At 47.3% G+C, this 15,701-nt stretch overlaps 1 protein-coding gene across 1 annotated transcript in view; it reads left to right on the forward strand.

The window, feature by feature from the left end:
* The first annotated feature begins 15,586 nt into the window (after positions 1 to 15,586).
* The window catches only part of LOC129386583 (uncharacterized), a 61,980-nt gene continuing 61,865 nt past the window's right edge, over positions 15,587 to 15,701 (forward strand). Inside the window, exon 1 of the mRNA XM_072287557.1 lies at positions 15,587 to 15,639. Within this exon, the coding sequence (XP_072143658.1) occupies positions 15,601 to 15,639 (39 nt within the window). The 5' untranslated portion in view covers positions 15,587 to 15,600. The remainder of the gene's footprint in view (positions 15,640 to 15,701) is intronic.

Below are 15,701 nucleotides of genomic sequence, written 5' to 3' on the forward strand. Positions count from 1 at the left end.
AAACACTATCGGATTATGAGGCACGCCGTAGTGGCGTGCTCCGGATGAACTTTGATACCCTGGTGTTCTTTAATGCCCTCCGAAATCAAAGTGCACGACTGGTTTTGCATTTCGCTCCCGTCGAAATCCGACTCCCGCGGCGGGGATCAAACCCGCGATCTCGAGCAATGCCATAGCCGTCAAGCTACCGCGGCGGGGACATATGTGATCATTTGATGTGCGACCACTTCAGTAGTGTCACCTATACCCTACGGTAATTAATTGCGGCTTTGCTTCTGCACGCCCTGCGTCAGTACTCCGCTTCAGAAATTTGCATGGTGTTTATATTTTAGAAATAGCAGAAACGTACAGTACAATGCCTTCAGTTTGCCCGCAACCACTGTCATGTCTATAGTAGTAGAGTTTCTTCATCTTCTCACGTGGTCTTTTCCCTGTCCCGTCGTCCCCCCCCCCCCCCCCCCCGAGCCTGTATGATAACTTTTTTTTTTTTAATTATGGGGTTTTACGTTCGAAAATCAATTTCTGCATCAGAACCGCAAGCGAAGAATGGCAAGGACGTTATTCACTCGTTTCGCAAATTCCCCGATTCTACCAACGCCCACGGAACTTCTATGTGGACCTCTTTTGCGTGACGTAGTTCAGGGGGGGGGGGGAAGGAACAGCTAGAATGCCTTAAGTTCTCTAGAGGGTGTTGGTTCTGCCCATTCTCCGCCTTTTTTCCCTGCCCCCTCTCTACCATTCTATCTACGTCTCTTCACGACTTGAACCCGCCGTGGTTGCTCAGTGGCTATGGTGTTAGGCTGCTGAGCACGAGGTCGCGGGATCGAATCCCGGCCATGGCGGCCGCATTTCGATGGGGGCGAAATGCGAAAACACCCGTGTACTTAGATTTAGGTGCAGGTTAAAGAACCCCAGGTGGTCGAAATTTCCGGAGTCCCCCACTACGGCGTGCCTCATAATCAGAAACTGGTTTTGGCACGTAAAACCCCAGAATTTAATTTTCGCGACTTGCATGATAGGATAACCGCTGCAGTTTCTACGGTGCTCTTTTGCGGGGGATTACGGGTAATTACAGCTGTCAAAAGGCTAATGTAATGACACCCAGGGAACTCCGAGGGCACTGTGGACATGCGACGTGATGGAAAGGTGCAAACGAGTTTCTTGCGCCGCCTTTCCTCTTGTCTACGCTCCTTCCATCTCTGAACCCCCCTCCGACATGGCCTGCAAGACAACAGCACCAGTTGAAGGAAGAAACAAAGAAAGCTGCAATTTCAAAAAGTTGTCTTCATTTGTTGGCGCACAGTGGCGTGTCGTCGTGGCGTCATGGCATCCTTTGAGGGATTTCTAAGCGGCGAGAGGCAACAGGCTGACTAAAACGCCCACTAGACTTTCTGCCTTCAGGAGCAACCTTATCCTGTTGCCAAGGCGCAAACAGTCAATCTAGTTTACTACAGATTTACAAGACTTTTTTTCAGCCTGTTCATTATTTGTGCCCTCCACAGCTATATTCGGGGGGTACTTCCTTTTTACTACACTGCATTAATAAGTTAGCTTGTTGAAGTGAATAATGTTGTTTGCTATCATTGTCGTACCTAATCTACATAATGTACTCAGGCACGTTCTAATGAAATGCTTCCAATTTTTGCCTGATTACGCCCGCCATTGAGGTGCAAATAAAGGTAACTTGAACTGATTTTCTCAGAAATAAACTCTGAATGAAACGCTGACGTCATCCTGAACAAGATCAATAATGCCCCTATTCGCAAGCTTATTTTTGTGCTTTTGTTTTTTGGGGGAATGTGCTCTTGTACCGTAGAAACGTCCCTCAGGCGCCTCTGAGGTGCTCGTTTTTATTCTGAAGCACCCAATGTAAACTCTAATCGCCGAAACTCCATGATGACCTGGTGGCAGGCCACCATGGCGTGTCGCATACGTATGAACACGCTGATTCATTTAGGTTGGCATATACTATATGGCGCGTCATACTTCGCCATATTCAATTTTCAAACAATGCCAGAGCTCAAAAAGGCCGTTCAGCTCACTTGGCCCCTTTTCTCTGATTATTCCCGCAAAGTGTGTGTCTATCGCTGTGGTTACAAATATGCTCAACGATATGCTATCACTCAAGCCTTTCTGGCGACCTAAGCAACTGAAGTCACAGGATTTCTTCAAGACGGTGTTGACGTTCACTATGACCATTCTCAAGTACTTATCGCGGACTTCGCTCACCGCTACCTCTTCAGTGTCATCTTTTACACTACTCGCTCGTGCTAGGCACACCACCAACGCGCAACGACCTTAATGAAGTATCAATTACACGATAGTTGGCATGCTGTCGGTGTGCGTTTCCGCTGATCACCGGGATGGGAGCGTGGCCCTGTCTTTGGTGACATTATCGGTCTACAGCCTCGCTCAACAACACTGCTCGTTATTCATCACTTTTTTTTTTGTCGACGTGGGGTATCTCTCGTTGCTCGGTGGATACATTCACACGTAGGAATCGCCGCAAATGAAGTGGCTGATCGGGCATCAACTTGCGCTCATAACAGCTATGTCTGCCCTGAAATTTTGTGCAAGCTTGATGATGCTCGTCTGTCGTTTCTTCGCCACCTACTCAAGGAGCATCCAGACCAGCGCGTCGCAAATGGACGTTCCCGCCCCATGCTCGCGGTCGAGGCTTACTTCGTCGCACTAGAGCGCAACTACTAAAATTGAGGGTTGGCTGCGTGAACGTGCGCGAACGTTTATACAGACAAGGACGTGTGGCCAGTCCATCGTGCACGTCTTGCGGCTGCTGCGAGACACTTGAGCACCTGATATTTGAGTGCACTGCTTTCAGTGCGCAACACATGTCGCCAGTGAAAGACTATCATCTCCTTGGCCTGCGGTGTACGAGACTCGATGAATGTCAGTACCCCAGCAGTTGTGCGTCTAGACGTGATCAGGCTCATCGCGCTCTGCTTACTTTTCTAGAGTTAACTAAGTTATGTTCACGTTTGCAGCGTCGAATCTATTCTATTCAACACTCTGTAGTGGCGTGATATTCAGTGACCGGCCCTACTGTGTGTGATCTGTACTGTGTGTTCTACTTCATTCTTTTAGATTTCTCCTGTTGCTCTTTCTGTCCTATTTCCTACCCTCCTTCCTCTTCGATTTCGGCGTTGCTGTCACCTCCCTTCTGACGAGTAGGCAGGCGTTGTGCCCTTTCCAGTGGTAGTTGCCAGCCTGCTCCTCGCTTTGCTTTTCCTGTTAAATACTTTCATGTTTTCAAACAAATAATAATAATAGTAATGCTGTACTTTCTCTGAATGTACTTTCGGCTTTAGGTGTGACCTTGCACGCCCGCTTATTCTGTTACGCGGACGGCGACCGCTGTTGTCAGGCTGCCGCCTCATTCTGAGCTTCGCCTTCACTAGAGAGCACTTAAAGCTGTCTTCGCAAACAAACCACCTGGATTCGAGCCCATATATTCGCGGCATTCTGCATTCGGGAACTGGGCGCGCTAGCCATTACGCTACCACGTCACCCCACCACTTTCGGTTTATCTGTCTTCCCACTTCTCGTTTTCTTCGCAGACGCGGCAGGACGGACGCAGAAATGAAAAAAAAAAGAAGTAAAAATTGCCTAAGCCTCTAGGAGGGGGGGGGGGGGGTGACACATGACCTTAACTTTGGCAGGCTACTCTCATGTGGGCTTACGGCTGCGCCGAGATCGTTGCCTTAGCTTTATTGTGAATTTGCTTTCACTGAGGAGCAAGAAGAAGTGCCTCGGAAGAAGAACGCCTATAGCTGTGGTATCTTCATTTTCCTGTGTCTCGGACGTTTTTCGACATCAGAGGCTGTGCAAAGGGCACGAGGTCATCCTCCGGGATGGGGGATAGGAATCCCAACCAAGCGTTTGACCCTCGTCGTCCACCACTGGCTACATCAAAGACAAGGGACCGCACTGGCCCTTCCACTATCGCCCTTGAATCTTCCGACAGCTCAACGGTTGAAGAAATGGAATCGGACAATGATTTCGCTCTTGCCGTGGGTCGCCGTTTGAAGAGAAAACTCAGGAGGACATCAGCAGACAGTGAATCGTTGCCCAGGCAGGACACTGGTAAGCAATCATTCACTGTTGTTTACGTCCCTACCACAGCTACCGACGCTCTGAATACGTTGAACAGGCAGAGCTTAACAGAGTACTTTGAGTGAATTGCGCCAGGCCAAGTCAGCGAGATCAGAATTAACGCACGGAGGAACATCCTTTCGGTTGACGTGAACAACAAGTCGATTCTGGATACGCTAAAGGCTGCCACACTACTAGGAAACATCCCAGTGCGCTCCTTCTTTGCGTATGGGAAAGGAACCTCGACTGGCGTTATTTCTAACGTGGACAAAGAAATCGCAGACACTGACCTCGAAATGCTTTTGAATTCCACCGCACCAATAGTGCAGATTCACCGCTTTGGTCAATCCCGGTGTATTAAAATAGTCTTTGACTCTGAAACATTACCTGACTACGTAAAAGTAGGATACGTAAGACACCATGTGCGCCCTTACGTGCCAAAACTGGTGCAGTGTCGGAAGTGTTTCAAAATGGGACACGTAAGCGCAGCTTGCAAGGGCGGCGTAACATGCCAACGGTGTGGAGGGGCCCATCAAAATGATAGCTGCGATGCTATTGCCCTAAAATGTCTTAATTGCGCCGGTCCACATGAAGCGACATCAAAAGACTACTAGAAAATCAAGGACGAAATGTCAGTGCTTCGAAAGATGGTGCGGGACAACTCCACTTACAGACAGGCTGCTACATCGATACGCCGCCGCAGACGCCGATCGCGACACAGACGACAGCAAGACAAGAGTACTTCCCGTACAGATGGACCATGGGCCACATGGCAAACTCCTCGCTTGCCAAGTTTACTTCTGCGATCAAGATGCGGGCCGAACGTACATTCTTCGGCAGCAGCACGTGGAACACATGCGCTGCATAAAACGACGGTTCCGCCGACCGACTCTGACATTGCCTGGCCGTCGCTCCCACCCAAACAAACAGGCTTAAATGCGTCGGGTGATGTGCCTGCAAAGGTGGTTGAGAATGATAAGACAAAAAATGAAGATGCACGAAGATGCTTGAAACACCTGATAACTACGATGCGCCCACTTCTCTGCGGACTACCGACGCCGGTTGCTAAGACCGCGCTACGCGTATGCTTTGGAACCGCTCCTCGCAGCTCTACAATAAGGCATCATGGCGCTCTCTTTTGAAAACCAATTACGAAGATCTGCAATAATGCAGTGGAATGCCAGAGGCCTACGAGGCCGCCTCGCAGACTTTCGGCAATAGATGTTCAAATACCAGTTTCCCGTGGCTGTAATATGTTAACCAAACATGACGTATTTACTACGCGTATCTGGATATGTGCCACTGTGGTCAAGGAATGATCACAATTTAAGCAAAGTGCTCACTTTTGTTCGTCGGAATTTAACGGGCCTTCGTAAAGACATTCCTGAATACGCTTCCAACGAGTACGTTTGCATAACGCTGAAGTACAAGCGGCGCACTTTCTCAGTAATTGGCGGATATATACCCACAACATCGAGCATAGACTGTTCATATTTGCTGTCCATACTGAAAACTTGTCCGGGTCCCCACATAGTCATCGGTGACTTTAATGCCCACCATCCCATGTGGGCTCTGCTTCGACGAACGCCCGCGGTAGAGACTTGGCTGACTTCATGCTTAGTCAAGGCTTGATGGTGATCAATGATGGCTCGCCAACTTACCTTCGAGGCTCTTACTACAACAGTTGTCTTGACATTGTGTTTGTTTCAAAAAGCCTGCTGTCTGCTACACGATGGTGTACTGATCTCGACTCCCATGGAAGTGACCATCTACCAACATATATTCAGTTGAAATGGTTACATCCCCCAGCTCCGCACACTGTGCATTCTATTGATTGGCCAACATTTCGAGAATCTGTGACCAGCGCATGTCAAGCCATCCAAGCACCATCCAATATTGAAGATCTCATCGCGACAACTTTACGTGACACAACAAAACACCTCAGCGCACCTTCACCTAGATCACCTATTGATGACCAGTACGAGCGACTTCGCGCGATACGGCGTCGAGCAGAACGGAAATACAGAAGGACCAAATCACCTAAGACGTCACTGCATCACGCCGGGCTCAGCGTCATGTCCTGCGCCACCTTGACAAGCTTGACAAACAACGCTCGAGATCATTCTGTGGCTCTCTGGATCCGAGAAAACCTCTCTCTAGAATTTGGAAAATTATATGAAGCCTTCGCTAGCCTCCACAACAGCTTCACCTGTTCATCGCTCTGGCCATACGGCAAGGCCGGCGTGAAGTTGAGGTCACCGATGACTTCTGCAAATTACTTGTGAGCTCCTCAAACGATATACCAACGCATTCACGACTGACTTTCCCACCATCTAGTGATCACCATCTGAACGCGCCTTTTATTATGCACGAGCTCGACGCTGGGATATCTACTTCCCGCCGGTCAACTTGTCCAGAACCAGACAGAATTACATACTCCGCGATTTGTCATCTTGGAGTAGAAGTTCGAGAAATTCTCCTGACGCTCTACAACTCTACGTGGGACACACCAACTGTGCCTAATCACTGAAAGTGCAGTCGTCTTGTGGCTTTGCTAAAACCTGGGAAATGCCCACATGATCTCTCACATTATCGGCCAATAGCCTTGGCAAGCTGTGTCAGTAAAGTGATGGAGCGGATGGTACTGAGCAGACTGGAATGGCTACTCGAGAAAACTGGTGGACTTCCTGATTTCATCAATGGATTCAGAAGAGGCCGATCATCTATTGACGGTGTGATCGACCTAGTATCTTCTGTTCAACAGGAAAAGAGACGCCGTCGTCTGGTATGCGCAATATTTCTGGATATTAATTAAAAGTGCCTACGACAACGTCTTCCACCATTCGATTCTTCAGGCGGTGGACGATATTGGTGTTGGTGGCCGGATGTATGCATGGCTGCAGAGTTACCTCAGTGGCCGCACCATTTTCATGTCCACTTCGGATGGCGACACTGATAAGCATGACGCTCGCAGGGGTGTTCCACTGGGTGGTGTCCTTAGCCCAATATTGTTCAATATCATACTGGTGGGCCTTGCAGACGAGCTACCTGAAACAGCGCGTATCGAATGATATCTGTATCTGCTCATCTGGGGTCACACGTCCACAAGTGCGTGCAAGGCTCCAACGTGCGGCTACATAACGGCGAAGTACTTGCGCCGTAGAGGCCTACAACTCTCAGCAACTAAGTGTGCAGTCATGGCATTCACGCACAAGTCAATGTCACATTATCCAATCGTTGTCGACAGATGTTCTATGTCACCGCACACACCACACGTTGAACATAATGGAGACAGCGCCAGGCCAGTCTTACATATACAAGCAGGGGTACGAGCAGAGCTCGTGCGAATGCGGAGCAGTAAAGTGGCTTGGTTTCTTTTGAGGTCCTTGGTCACACATGGTTGTGAGGTGAGCTCCACAAAGAACTGAAGTGGCACAACACCGCTTCTCTGAAGAGCCTCTTGTCCCCTTGAGGCACTTTTCTCAATGGATTCCCAGACAGTGCTCTATGGGCGAGGCTGTTCGCTATCTCGTTGCCTATGATACCTATGTGCGAGGGCACCCATTGGAAACGTATGGAGAAGCCTTGGATATAGAGATTGTGCACCGAGCGTAGAGAGCTAAGACATAAGGCATCCGTAGCGAACCCGTGTTCTAACCTTTGAAGGACAGATTTTGAGTCTGTAAGAATGACAACAGGTTGAGGCGTACAAAACCGTAGCTTCTTTAGAGCTGCCTCAATGGCAACGCTTTCGGCCGTTGTGGAGGTCACTACTGCAGTGAAGCGAACAGACCAATCATACTTCAAAGAGGGAATGGGAAAAGCAGTTGCACTAGATCCTCTGGCCTTGTCCACAGAGCCATCAGTAAAAAATTGAAGATGACGTGCATATTTAGTCTCGAGATGTTCCAGTACGAGCGAACGCGTTGCACGAACGAACGTGAGGAACGAACGTGAGCACGAACGTGAGGAATTGTCAACGACCAATCGAGGCTCGCGGATTGCCCAAGTGGTTTCAACCATTTAGTTCGACCTCTAGCGTAAGACCCAGGTAACCAAGAGTGTTAAGGGCCAAGTACGCTTGGGACTCAGATCACTTTGGAAGGCGCTGTAGAAGGACTCTCCCGGCTACCGTCTGTTTCAGGCGTTCAATTTGCATCAATCACCTTTGTGAAGCGACTAGGCTAAGAGGTCTCGATAGCGACTCATAAAGTACTGCATTGTTAGGAGGAGTCTGCGGAACACCAAGAGCCCTCCTTAGGCCCTTTCCGTGCGAAACTTCAAGCCGTTCCAGCTGTGATAGCGAGGGGGAATTTAAAGGAAGCTGGTGCATTATTCGACTCGTCACCAGTGCATCGTGCAGCCTGATCATTGAAGAAGGGTGATTTCCCCATTGCTCACTTGCCACTCAACGGATGACATTGAGACGTGAAGATAGTGATGTCACAATTGAGTTCACAGCTTGTCGCCACTGTAGACGGTAGTAAAGAATGACGCCAAAAAGCGCTTGGGCTTCAATTGACGAAGGCAAGATTGATCAACATCTATCTTCAGCCGCGCATACCGTCTTCCTCTACCTGGAAACATGATGAGGCCAGATGTTTCCACCGGGAGAGTCAACCCCACACCTTGAAGGTAATTTTAAAGTGAAAGTAATGCCTGTCGAGCTATCAGAACTCAACGCTTGTGTTGATATCCGGTTAACGAAAGACAAATGTCGTCGGCATATATCAACATGTGGACATGCCTGCACTGTTTTTGCACTTTAGCGGGAAGATCAGCCATTGAACATCATTGAACATCATAGAGATTTAGGCCTTTCAACACTAGCTATTTTCCTAGACGTATCAAAGGCTTATGATAGCGTCCTTCAGAGCTCAATATTAAATAGTTGGCAGGCCATAGGCGTACAGGGCTATCTTCTGCGATTCATTCACTCATTTATCAGTGATTGTAAAATTCAAGGGCGGTTAGGAAGTACCATAAGCACCGAAAGGGCGGTATCGCGATGTGTACCTAAGGAAAGTGTTTTTTCCCTAACGCTCTTTAATGTTGTAAACGAATGGACTCACCGAGCATCTGAACGGAACTCTGACCGATATGCTTTCAATGTACGTTTCCGCCAACCACCGCTATTGGGACGCTATTTTGCGTGTGTAACTTTCGCCTACAGCTCGTGCAGACATCACTTCACTGGCTGCTCACCGTTTTAACTTCTTTATGGACGTGAACTTTTTCTGCCTCACCATACTTTCGAGTGTTGTGCGCTGATCCACTACGTACGTTCGCGATGCCATAGCGTGCGCCGATACAGTTTGCCAGATTGCTCGTCAACGGCTTCCAGTGTCTCAGGCTTCCCAAAAAAGCCCTGATCATCGCTACAGAGATTCTTGTCACCTCCCATGTTTCCTCGCGCTACTGTGGTATCAGTCCTGCCTCTCCGGTACACTGTTATCCCGCTACGAAAGTTCCAATATGGGGTAACGTCAAGTCACCGACGTTACATACGAAATTGCACCAGGCATCGAGCCAGCGTAGTCTGCGCGTCCGCCCTCTGCTATTGTGCACGTTCTGAGACTTAAGTCATACGTGACGACCCCTTCTGGTTCGTCTTTACAAGCACGGTTCGGCACTCTCGGCCGGCGGGTAAGTAGTGCCACGAGATAATGATGGGGCTGCTACTGCCGGTCGGACGACGACGAAAGCGACAAAATGGCCACAGGCACGTGAGAGCCTTGCATCCGTCCGCACTGCTTGTGGATGTTTTAACCTTGTGTATAGCACTTATCAAACCCCGGCCATCAATCCCCAGCAGCTGCGAAGCAACTGACCACGGCGGCGGTCAGACCTGCGACGCTGCAGAGGGTGCTAAGAATCCCTGGCTCCGGACAGGCCGCCATTGGAATATGAACCTGGCAACGCTTAACGCTAGCACGTTATCTAGTGAGGCGAGTCTAGCAGTGCTATTGGAGGAATTAGAGGGCAGTAAATGGGATATAATAGGGCTCAGTGAAGTTAGGAGGCCAAAAGAAGCATATACAGTGCTAAAAAGCGGGCACGTCCTATGCCACCGGGGCTTAGCGGAGAGACGAGAACTAGGAGTCGGATTCCTGATTAATAAGAACATAGCTGGTAACATACAGGAATTCTATAGCATTAACGAGAGGGTGGCAGGTCTTGTTGTGAAACTTAATAAGCGGTACAAAATGAAGGTTATACAGGTATACGCCCCTACATCCAGTCATGATGACCAGGAAGTCGAAAGCTTCTATGAAGACGTGGAATCGGCGATGGGTAAAGTCAAAACAAAATACAGTATACTGATGGGCGACTTCAATGAGAAGGTAGGCAAGAAGCAGGCTGGAGACAAGGCAGTGGGGGAATATGGCATAGGCACTAGGAAGAGCATGGGAGAGTTATTAGTAGAGTTTGCGGAACAGAATAATATGCGGATACTGAATACCTTCTTCCGCAAGCGAGATAGACGAAAGTGGACGTGGAGGAGCCCGAACGGCGAGACTAGAAATGAAATAGACTTCGTACTCTGCGCTAACCCTGGCATCATACAAAATGTGGACGTGCTCAGCAAGGTGCGCTGCAGTGACCATAGGATGGTAAGAACTCGAATTAGCCTAGACCTGAGGAGGGAACGGAAGCAACTGGTACATAAGAAGTCGATCAATGAGTTAGCGGTAAGAGGGAAAATAGAGGAATTCCAGATAAAGCTACAGAACAGGTATTCGGCTTTCACTCAGGAAGATGACCTTAGTGTTGAAGCAATGAACGACAATCTTGCGGGCATCATTAAGGAGTGTGCATTAGAAGTCGGTGGTAACTCCGTTAGACAGGATACCAGTAAGCTATCGCAGGAGACGAAAGATCTGATCAAGAAACGCCAATGTATGAAAGCCTCTAGCCCTACAGCTAGAGTAGAACTGGCAGAACTTTAATCAACAAGCGTAAGACAGCTGACATAAGGAAGTATAATATGGATAGAATTGAAACATGCTCTCAGGAACGGAGGAAGCCTAAAAGCAGTGAAGAAACTAGGAATTGGCAAGAATCAGATGTATGCGCTAAGAGACAAAGCCGGCAATGTCGTTACTAATGTGGATGAGACAGTACAAGTGGCTAAGGATTTCTATAGAGATTTATACAGTGCCAGTGGCACCCACGACGATAATGGAAGAAAGAATAGTCTAGAGGAATTCGAAATCCCACAGGTAACACCGGAAGAAGTAAAGAAAGCCTTGGGAGCTATGCAAAGGGGGAAGGCAGCTGGGGAGGATCAGGTAACAGCAGATTTGTTAAAGGATGGTGGGCAGATTGTTCTAGAGAAACTGGCCACCCTGTATACGCAATGCCTCATGACTTCGAGCGTACCGGAATCTTGAAAAAACGCTAACATAATCCTAATCCATAAGAAAGGGGACGCCAAAGGCTTGAAAAATTATAGACCGATCAGTTTACTGTCCGTTGCCTACAAAGTATTGACTAAGGTAATTGCAAATAGAATCAGGAACACCTTAGACTTCCGTCAACCAAAGGATCAGGCAGGATTCCGTAAAGGCTACTCAACAATAGACCACATTCACACTATTAATCAGGTGATAGAAAAATGTGCGGAATATAACCAACCTTTATATATAGCTTTCATTGATTACGAGAAAGTGTTTGAGTCGAAACCTGAGCAGTCATGGAAGCATTGCGGAATCAGGGTGTAGACGAGCCGTATGTAAAAATACTGAAAGATATCTATAGCGGCTCCACAGCCACCGTAGTCCTCCATAAAGAAAGCAACAAAATCCCAATAAAGAAAGGCGTCAGGCAGGGAGATACGATCTCTCCAATGCTATTCACAGCGTGTTTACAGGAGGTATTCAGAGACCTGGATTGGGAAGAATTGGGGATAAGAGTTAATGGAGAATACCTTAGTAACTTGCGATTCGCTGATGATATTGCCTTGCTTAGTAACTCAGGGGACCAACTGCAATGCATGCTCACTGACCTGGAGAGGCAAAGCCGAAGGGTGGGTCTAAAAATTAATCTGCAGAAAACTAAAGTAATGTTTAACAGTCTCGGAAGGGAACAGCAGTTTACAATAGGTAGTGAGGCACTGGAGGTGGTAATGGAATACATCTACTTAGGACAGGTAGTGACTGCGGATCCGGATCATGAGACTGAAATAATCAGAAGAATAAGAATGGGCTGGGGTGCCTTTGGCAGGCATTCTCAGATCATGAACAGCAGGTTGCCATTATCCCTCAAGAGAAAAGTTTATAACAGCTGTGTCTTACCAGTACTCAGGTACGGGGCAGAAACCTGGAGGCTTATGAAAAGGGTTCTACTTAAATTGTGGACGACGCAACGAGCTATGGAAAGAAGAATGATAGGTGTAACCTTAAGGGATAAGAAAAGAGCACATTGGGTGAGGGAACACACGCGAGTTAATGATATCTTAGTTGAAATCAATAAAAAGAAATGGGTATGGGCAGGACACGTAATGAGGAGGGAAGATAACCGGTGGTCATTAAGAGTTACGGAATGGATTCCAAGCGAAGGAAAGCGTAGCAGAGGGCGGCAGAAAGTTAGGTGGGCGGATGAGATTAAGAAGTTTGCAGGGACAACATGGGGTAGTTGGGTACCGGGGTAGTTGGAGAAGTATGGGAGAGGCCTTTGCCCTGCAGTGGGCATAACCAGGCTGATGATGATGATGATGATAGCACTAATTCGTAAACACAAGCGATTACCCTAATTGTCTGTGTTAGAGGAACCAATAATTTTTTTCGGAAGCCCTTGAGGCAGAGCTCCAAGTCAACAGTATGGTAGCATGCATCATTTTCATGCGCCTCTGTCCCAAAATTGATTTACAATGTAGGCATCATCAGGTACATGTTATTGGCAAAGAAGACAAAGCCGCGCAAATGAAATAGTGAAATACGATTACTCTTCATTATTTTGATTTGATTCGGTGCAATAACTAGTCACAATTCTGTGCACCAATATAGGTGATGAATATTGATTTTACAACGGGCGCTTTTATTTTGTCTGACAAGCCAAGTTTCCCTTTTACAGCACTTCTGTTTGTTCTTGCAAAGTGTTCCAATGGATTCACGTTCCCTTGCTAAGAGCAACAGAGGGCTGACAAAGTAAAAGTGAGATTGCCGTAAGAATCACGAACAAGTCCCACTTTTAACATGGAGAAAAGAAGCAATGCAAAGACGCTAAATGGCGTTAACATTAAAAAGCTATCTCCTTGAAAACGGCTGCTAGCAGGAACACAGATGAAGCACGAGGAAAATTTCATGGTTTGTCGAAAGGCCATTTCAGAGCGACAGCGCCGAGGTGTTGCTCGAGGCCAAACCACCTGCTGGAAACTTCGTCCTGCTAGAAATGTCGGCTATGTGCCCTTCAACTTGCATAAAAATAAGATTGTCGGCTATACTGTGCGTGTCCTTTTGCTGCAAAACGGCCTTTGACGCTCGGGTAATTTCGAGTGGGACATTAGCTTCGAAAGGCCACGCGCTATCTAAACACAGCTTTTGGCGTTTCACGACTGAGTGGTATGATCATATTTCGAGCAGAAACTCTGCTTCACATTTTATCACACCGACAATGTAATGCCGCTTTCTTTGACTCTAGCCCAGCAATGTTTACAAAATTGTGCAGGAACTCGACTGGAGTTCGCTAAGCATGCTTAAGCTTTGCGCGGCCACTTGCTCATTTCCACGCATACGACTCGACGTATGTTGTTTATCGCGATTGACGAAGCACTAGACATAAATGTGGGGAGCATGTTAGATGCGGGAGACATTAAAAGTTCAGGTCTGTTATTCTCGGAAGTGTGACACGGGCCACATGAGGCCATGGACTTTCATGTTGCAACAGAAAATCTGCAGACAGCTATCCGTGGTGTTTGAATATGATTGCAGGTCGAATGATATTTCAGAAGGTCAGAGCATGATTCCTTTGTAATAGTGGCCCTCGTGACTTGTAGTGCTCCAAATTGACGTCTTTTTTTTTCAAAGAAGAAGGTCACCATAACCTTCCCCGCTGCTGAATGCGTTCGGAACTTATTTGGTTTGGGGTATGAGGAATGGCGTCATCAATTAATCGCTCTGTTCATTTCTGTTTGATGGTAGACAAACCAGGTTTCATTCCCGGTGAATATTCTTTTAAGGAAGGCAACCCTTTATCGTTCAACGCGCCGTAGACGTTGCTCACGCACATCAACAAGTCGCTGTTTCGATTCAGGGGTCAGCTGACGGGGCACCCATCTTGCACACACTATGAGAGATCCGAGCACATTATGCACGATTTCGTATGCTGAACCACGAGTAATGTTTACAATGCCTGCAATATCATTCAGCATCACTCAGATGTTTTTTATCAGGATGCCTTCCACGGCTGTAATTTTTTTTCTGGAGTCACAAAGCGGTGTGCCTCACGCGACAAGGATGCTTGGCCACGGACGTTACACCGTTTGCGAACTTCGGACTCCATTCGAAAACTTGCCGCTGTGGCACACATGCATCCCCACACTGGAATTTCATTCTTCGATGAATTTCGATTGCCGTCACGCCCTTGTACAATTTGCTAGTGAGGCGGCTTGCACTGTTCTTTTTACCGCGTTTCCGAAACTGCGCAATGCTGCCACCTAGTGAACATCTGGCGCACAGTTAACAACATGTTTGCCAAAGTGCAGATTACTGCCGTCATCTTTTGCATTTTGTTACACGTCTACGCCTTCCATTTGACTTGCCCTAGTATTATCAATTCGCGCAGATTCTAGCACCAGATTTCCATTCTGAGTTGTAGCACAACTCCTTATGGCTCGCCATTACATTCTTTCTCTGGACAGCCCCTGAGCAGGTACTGTAAAGGACTATGCAAAGCATCTGCACGTCGTACAATGGAAGGGACGCAACTATCAAAATAACTCTCGCTAGTTCACAAGCCTTGTCAGCCATGAACAAATCCCATTCTTGATGTTCAATCTTTGCATGGTGTTGAAAAATACTTGTGTCCGTTTTGCCGACAAAGAAATCACATGTTTCCTGGAGTGATGAAAACACCTCGAGCGAATTGCCTTGAATATGCGATGCAGTGCAGCGCCCACCATCGTGTCTTCTGATTTACGAGGTGTATGTGCATACTAACTATAGAATACAATTTACATAATGAGGCAGCTTAACGAGCTGTCTATGACTTTTCCTAAAATATGAACTATGACTTTTCACAATATATAGCTACATTAGAATAGTCGAGACCTTTTAGCTGAGACATTTTTAGTGAGTCATACTATTGATGAACTTTATGTTCTGCTTAAGCTATCAAAGAGCAAGAACATCTTATTGTGTGAGTTTTGCTGCTTTAGAACTCTGGTTTATTCTGCTGTTTGTTGTAATCAAAAATTGCAAATACACAACAAAATGTCAACAAAGCAGGAATTTAAGACTTGTTCGTTGCAGCTGCACCCCACACAACAGGATGCAGACGGAAACCTTCGTTCAACTTTTTTTATTGCTCGTAAGTAACATTCTTCCACTGTATTGACCAAGAGGGAAATAGTCCATTAATTGGAAATAACC

This window comes from Dermacentor andersoni, chromosome 4, assembly GCF_023375885.2.
Source record: "Dermacentor andersoni chromosome 4, qqDerAnde1_hic_scaffold, whole genome shotgun sequence".
Taxonomy (NCBI): domain Eukaryota; kingdom Metazoa; phylum Arthropoda; class Arachnida; order Ixodida; family Ixodidae; genus Dermacentor; species Dermacentor andersoni.